The 7393-nt window shown below is 45.8% G+C and overlaps 1 protein-coding gene across 1 annotated transcript in view; it reads left to right on the top strand.

Moving 5' to 3' along the window:
- Nucleotides 1-4007: 4007 nt before the first annotated feature.
- Nucleotides 4008-7393, top strand: part of LOC138700893 (neprilysin-1-like) — an 81248-nt gene continuing 77862 nt past the window's right edge. The window contains exon 1 of the mRNA XM_069827293.1: nucleotides 4008-4305. Within this exon, the coding sequence (XP_069683394.1) occupies nucleotides 4089-4305 (217 nt within the window). The 5' untranslated portion in view covers nucleotides 4008-4088. The remainder of the gene's footprint in view (nucleotides 4306-7393) is intronic.

Below are 7393 nucleotides of genomic sequence, written 5' to 3'. Positions count from 1 at the left end.
TTGGGAGGCCGGAGGTAAAAAAATACCTTAGGAGAGGCCGATACGTAGATGGGAGGATAATATTAAAATGGATTTGAGCAAGGTGGGATATGATGGTAGGGACTGGATTAATCTTGCTCAGGATAGGGACCGATGGCGGGCTTATGTGAGGGCGGCAATGAACCTCCGAGTTCTTTAAAATTGCTCTCTGGGAGTCAGTATCAACTTGAAATTGAATAGACTATCACTATGACTCTATTTCTGAAAGAATTAATATTGGCACGATGGCCGTCCACTGTTGATATTGCAGAACGTGTGTAGTGATCAGTTCGCTGTAATGTCGCACTCACTTCCACAGCGTGTTTTGGCAATAACCCACTCGCTTTTGCAAGTCTGGTCCCTTTAATTCCTGAACTACAAGCACTGTGTATTCTTGTAAACGCGATTCCTTCGTGATCTCTGACATCTATCATATGAGTAGTCTGTCTCCTGGCTTAACTGAAGCAACGATTTTTTGGTGAGTTCGGTAAACGTTCTCGAACATCGTCCACACAAGCTTGAGGCATTGCAGGTCTATTGTTTTTCACTCTGGCCAGCTGTCTGCATCTTTCTCACTATCGATAAAATTGTTGGCTTAGTTTCAACATCGCGCATAACGAATTCTGTTCGAATGTTCGTTGTGTTTTAACCAGGGATTTGCCACCCAGTATAATTTCAGCACAAAAAATTTTTCAGTAGGTTATTTTACGACGCTTTATCAACATCTTTGGTTATTTAGCGTCTGAATGAGATGAAGGTGATAATGCCGGTGAAATGAGTCCGGGGTCCAGCACCGAAAGTTACCCAGCATTTGCTCATATTGGGTTGAGGGAAAACCCCGGAAAAACCCTCAACCAGGTAACTTGCCCCGACCGGGAATCGAACCCGGGCCACCTGGTTTCGCGGCACACGCGCTGACCGTTACTCCACAGGTGTGGACTTCAGCACAAAAATACTCTGTTGAACAAAGTGCTGCATGTTTGCAAACTAATCATTACACAAAGAACTTGGAATAACAGACAACATCAACATTAACAATCATGATAGGGGCAGCAATATAAATTCTCTCAGAGATCATAATAAGTCAATTTTAAAGTTCACACTAACTCCGAAAGAGAAATTATAACTCATTAAAATTGTGAAGGTTAATTTGGATCACCCTGTACTGCGGAGGAAGAAGACTTTGCAAGGAGATGAGAGATATACGTAAGTGAAGCAGACTCCCGGGAGATGGCAGCAGTGCTCCCTAAACAACGTCTGAGACTCAAGTCAGCAACTCCGCGAGTTATGCAACCCGCATCGATCGTGTAAGGCGTGAATAATGTAGCGGTCCGATTGAAGCGGCTTATTACGAGCGATCCTGCCCGAGGGGGCTCTTCCTGCACTCAATCTGCGAGTTGACAGGCCTGTGTAACAGGTAGCGCCGAGTGACGTGGTCTAACGGCTACCGTGACAGAGGTTCATGGGTTCAAACCCAAGAGCGGGCATTGGGCTTTCAAGTGCAAGACAATTCCTAGCATCACTTCCTCCCGATGACGAGCCCCAGGTTTAGACTACCGCGATACTGGTACAGGGCTCAGAGCAAAAATTTCTCGACAATATCTATCCTACTTTGAATAATCTATGCTGTTGACAGAGCGGTGTTAAAAGATGCAGTCCTAATACTACTGCTACTAATAATACTACACGAACTAAGCAAGGAATAGTACACAAGGCAAAGTATAGCAGATCGCATGAATAATAGCAGAGTGGTGTGTGTAGCAGGGCAGTATTTGTGTGTAGCAGCAGAGTGGTGTGTGTAGCAGGGCAGTGTTTGTGTGTAGCAGCAGAGTGGTGTGTGTAGCAGGGCAGTGTTTGTGTGTAGCAGCAGAGTGGTGTGTGTAGCAGGGCAGTGTTTGTGTGTAGCATGCAGAGTGGTGTGTGTAGCAGGGCAGTGTTTGTGTGTAGCATGCAGAGTGGTGTGTAGCAGGGCAGTGTTTGTGTGTAGCATGCAGAGTGGTGTGTGTAGCAGGGCAGTGTTTGTGTGTAGCATGCAGAGTGGTGTGTGTAGCAGGGCAGTGTTTGTGTGTAGCAGCAGAGTGGTGTGTGTAGCAGGGCAGTGTTTGTGTGTAGCATGCAGAGTGGTGTGTGTAGCAGGGCAGTGTTTGTGTGTAGCATGCAGAGTGGTGTGTAGCAGGGCAGTGTTTGTGTGTAGCATGCAGAGTGGTGTGTGCAGCAGGGCATTGTTTGTGTGTAGCATGCAGAGTGGTGTGTAGCAGGGCAGTGTTTGTGTGTAGCATGCAGAGTGGTGTGTGTAGCAGGGCAGTGTTTGTGTGTAGCATGCAGAGTGGTGTGTGTAGCAGGGCAGTGTTTGTGTGTAGCAGCAGAGTGGTGTGTGTAGCAGGGCAGTGTTTGTGTGTAGCAGCAGAGTGGTGTGTGTAGCAGGGCAGTGTTTGTGTGTAGCATGCAGAGTGGTGTGTGTAGCAGGGCAGTGTTTGTGTGTAGCATGCAGAGTGGTGTGTGTGTAGCAGGGCAGTGTTTGTGTGTAGCATGCAGAGTGGTGTGTGTGTAGCAAGGCAGTGTTTGTGTGTAGCAGCAGAGTGGTGTGTGTAGCAGGACAGTTTTTGTGTGTAGCAGCAGAGTGGTGTGTGTAGCAGGGCAGTGTTTGTGTGTAGCAGCAGAGTGGTGTGTGTAGCAGGGCAGTGTTTGTGTGTAGCAGCAGAGTGGTGTGTGTAGCAGGGCAGTGTTTGTGTGTAGCAGCAGAGTGGTGTGTGTAGCAGGGCAGTGTTTGTGTGTAGCATGCAGAGTGGTGTGTGTAGCAGGGCAGTGTTTGTGTGTAGCATGCAGAGTGGTGTGTGTGTAGCAAGGCAGTGTTTGTGTGTAGCAGCAGAGTGGTGTGTGTAGCAGGGCAGTGTTTGTGTGTAGCAGCAGAGTGGTGTGTGTAGCAGGGCAGTGTTTGTGTGTAGCATGCAGAGTGGTGTGTGTAGCAGGACAGTTTTTGTGTGTAGCAGCAGAGTGGTGTGTGTAGCAGGGCAGTGTTTGTGTGTAGCATGCAGAGTGGTGTGTGTAGCAGGGCAGTGTTTGTGTGTAGCATGCAGAGTGGTGTGTGTGTAGCAAGGCAGTGTTTGTGTGTAGCAGCAGAGTGGTGTGTGTAGCAGGACAGTTTTTGTGTGTAGCAGCAGAGTGGTGTGTGTAGCAGGGCAGTGTTTGTGTGTAGCAGCAGAGTGGTGTGTGTAGCAGGGCAGTGTTTGTGTGTAGCAGCAGAGTGGTGTGTGTAGCAGGGCAGTGTTTGTGTGTAGCAGCAGAGTGGTGTGTGTAGCAGGGCAGTGTTTGTGTGTAGCAGCAGAGTGGTGTGTGTAGCAGGGCAGTGTTTGTGTGTAGCAGCAGAGTGGTGTGTGTAGCAGGGCAGTGTTTGTGTGTAGCAGCAGAGTGGTGTGTGTAGCAGGGCAGTGTTTGTGTGTAGCAGCAGAGTGGTGTGTGTAGCAGGGCAGTGTTTGTGTGTAGCAGCAGAGTGGTGTGTGTAGCAGGGCAGTGTTTGTGTGTAGCATGCAGAGTGGTGTGTGTAGCAGGGCAGTGTTTGTGTGTAGCATGCAGAGTGGTGTGTGTAGCAGGGCAGTGTTTGTGTGTAGCATGCAGAGTGGTGTGTGTAGCAGGGCAGTGTTTGTGTGTAGCATGCAGAGTGGTGTGTGTAGCAGGGCAGTGTTTGTGTGTAGCATGCAGAGTGGTGTGTGTAGCAGGGCAGTGTTTGTGTGTAGCATGCAGAGTGGTGTGTGTAGCAGGGCAGTGTTTGTGTGTAGCAGCAGAGTGGTGTGTGTAGCAGGGCAGTGTTTGTGTGTAGCATGCAGAGTGGTGTGTGTAGCAGGGCAGTGTTTGTGTGTAGCAGCAGAGTGGTGTGTGTAGCAGGGCAGTGTTTGTGTGTAGCAGCAGAGTGGTGTGTGTAGCAGGGCAGTGTTTGTGTGTAGCAGCAGAGTGGTGTGTGTAGCAGGGCAGTGTTTGCCGCGCTGTTATTGATCGGCCGCCTCGTGTAACAGGGCCCGCGGCCTATATAAGCGTGGGGCGCGCGCGGCCGCTCAGTGCGCGATGAGGCGGCGATGCCGGGCTGCAGCAAGACCCCGCCGCCGCACAACGGCTTCCTGGAGATGCGCATCACCGAGAACCCAATGAACACCGTGGTCAGGTACGAACCGGAGTCCTCCGCGACCCCTCGCACAGGCTGCCGCCATCTCGTCGCCGTCGTGGTCCTCCTGCTGGTCGCTTGCCTCGGCTTCCTGGTCTTCGGCCTTCTCTTCCGACCTGACTGCAGCGACGGTGAGTACCGCCCGCCCGGCGTGATGTCTGGCCTCTGCTGTTTTCCGGCAACATCAGAGTATGCATCAATACCGGTACTAGTGCAGCTGTCTGTTGTGTGAACCGCTATAAATGCATTGTTACCCTCGTGGAGGTCGGTAATACTGAAATAAATGCTTCGTTACCTCTGGTGTAGGGTGTATTTTGTCTGGCAAAGTGCAGTTTTAGGTTGTGACTACTCGTGTAGATCATTGTTCTTTCGCAGTTGGCATCAGCATAATAAATTCAACGTTACTACTCGTGAGGTGCCTATTGTCCGGAAAATCTAGAAAAACAACTCGTTTTTGTTTTGTTCAGGCTCATGCCATCTGACAATGCCTGATACTTCTCGTCCGGGTATCTTTCATCCGGGAACATCACAATGAATTTGTTGTTAGTACTTGCGAAGGTTCCTATTATGTGGCAACACCGCAATAAATGTGTTGTTTGTACTCATTCATGTCCTTGCTATGTGGCAATATTGGAATAAATGGGTTGCTACCACTTTTGCAGGACTGCTTTATTTGAGAACATCACAATAAAATGTTATTACTACTCGTGCAAGTCTCTTTTGCCTGTCATCACCATAATAAATGTGTTCTTATCACTCATACGAATCTCTTTTGTGTTGAAACACCATAATAAACATTTTGTTACTATTCGTACGAGCCGCTTTTGCCTAGAAACATCACAATAAATGTGTTGTTATTACTCGTAGGATCTCTTTTGCCTGGAAACACCACAATAAATGTGTTGTTATTACTCGTAGGGTCTCTTTTGCCTGGAAACACCACAATAAATGTGTTGTTGTTACTCGTAGGGTCTCTTTTGCCTGGAAACACCACAATAAATGTGTTGTTATTACTCGTAGGGCCTCTTTTGCCTGGAAACATCACAATAAATGTGTTGTTATTACTCGTAGGATCTCTTTTGCCTGGAAACACCAGAATAAATGTGTTGTTATTACTCGTAGGGTCTCTTTTGCCTGGAAACACCACAATAAATGTGTTATTGTTACTCGTAGGGTCTCTTTTGCCTGGAAACACCACAATAAATGTGTTGTTATTACTCGTAGGGCCTCTTTTGCCTGGAAACATCACAATAAATGTGTTGTTATTACTCGTAGGGCCTCTTTTGCCTGGAAACACCACAATAAATGTGTTGTTATTACTCGTAGGGTCTCTTTTGCCTGGAAACACCACAATAAATGTGTTGTTGTTACTCGTAGGGTCTCTTTTGCCTGGAAACACCACAATAAATGTGTTGTTATTACTCGTAGGGCCTCTTTTGCCTGGAAACATCACAATAAATGTGTTGTTATTACTCGTAGGGCCTCTTTTGCCTGGAAACACCACAATAAATGTGTTGTTATTACTCTTAGGGCCTCTTTTGCCTGGAAACACCACAATAAATGTGTTGTTATTACTCGTAGGTTCTCTTTTGCCTGGAAACATCACAATAAATGTGTTGTTATTACTCGTAGGGCCTCTTTTGCCTGGAAACACCACAATAAATGTGTTGTTATTACTCGTAGGGCCTCTTTTGCCTGGAAACATCACAATAAATGTGTTGTTATTACTCGTAGGGCCTCTTTTGCCTGGAAACATCACAATAAATGTGTTGTTATTACTCGTAGGGTCTCTTTTGCCTGGAAACATCACAATAAATGTGTCGTTATTACTCGTAGGGCCTCTTTTCCCTGGAAACATCACAATAAATGTGTTGTTATTACTCGTAGGGTCTCTTTTGCCTGGAAACATCACAATAAATGTGTTGTTATTACTCGTAGGGTCTCTTTTGCCTGGAAACAGCACAATAAATGTGTTGTTATTACTCGTAGCGTCTCTTTTGCCTGGAAACATCACAATAAATGTGTTGTTATTACTCGTAGGGTCTCTTTTGCCTGCAAAAACATCACAATAAATGTGTTGTTATTACTCGTAGGGTCTCTTTTGCCTGGAAACATCACAATAAATGTGTTGTTATTACTCGTAGGGTCTCTTTTGCCTGGAAACATCACAATAAATGTGTTGTTATTACTCGTAGGGCCTCTTTTGCCTGGAAACACCACAATAAATGTGTTGTTATTACTCGTAGGGTCTCTTTTGCCTGGAAACACCACAATAAATGTGTTGTTGTTACTCGTAGGGTCTCTTTTGCCTGGAAACACCACAATAAATGTGTTGTTATTACTCGTAGGGCCTCTTTTGCCTGGAAACATCACAATAAATGTGTTGTTATTACTCGTAGGGCCTCTTTTGCCTGGAAACACCACAATAAATGTGTTGTTATTACTCGTAGGGCCTCTTTTGCCTGGAAACACCACAATAAATGTGTTGTTATTACTCGTAGGTTCTCTTTTGCCTGGAAACATCACAATAAATGTGTTGTTATTACTCGTAGGGCCTCTTTTGCCTGGAAACACCACAATAAATGTGTTGTTATTACTCGTAGGGCCTCTTTTGCCTGGAAACATCACAATAAATGTGTTGTTATTACTCGTAGGGCCTCTTTTGCCTGGAAACATCACAATAAATGTGTTGTTATTACTCGTAGGGTCTCTTTTGCCTGGAAACATCACAATAAATGTGTTATTACTCGTAGGGCCTCTTTTCCCTGGAAACATCACAATAAATGTGTTGTTATTACTCGTAGGGTCTCTTTTGCCTGGAAACATCACAATAAATGTGTTGTTATTACTCGTAGGGTCTCTTTTGCCTGGAAACAGCACAATAAATGTGTTGTTATTACTCGTAGCGTCTCTTTTGCCTGGAAACATCACAATAAATGTGTTGTTATTACTCGTAGGGTCTCTTTTGCCTGCAAAAACATCACAATAAATGTGTTGTTATTACTCGTAGGGTCTCTTTTGCCTGGAAACATCACAATAAATGTGTTGTTATTACTCGTAGGGTCTCTTTTGCCTGGAAACATCACAATAAATGTGTTGTTATTACTCGTAGGGTCTCTTTTGCCTGGAAACATCACAATAAATGTGTTGTTTTTACTCGTAGGGTCTCTTTTGCCTGGAAACAGCACAATAAATGTGTTGTTATTACTCGTAGCGTCT

The sequence above is a fragment of the Periplaneta americana genome, chromosome 6 (assembly GCF_040183065.1).
Source record: "Periplaneta americana isolate PAMFEO1 chromosome 6, P.americana_PAMFEO1_priV1, whole genome shotgun sequence".
NCBI classification, from domain to species: domain Eukaryota; kingdom Metazoa; phylum Arthropoda; class Insecta; order Blattodea; family Blattidae; genus Periplaneta; species Periplaneta americana.
Note: the sequence above shows the minus strand (reverse complement) of the source record. Positions and strands in the feature narration are given on the sequence as shown.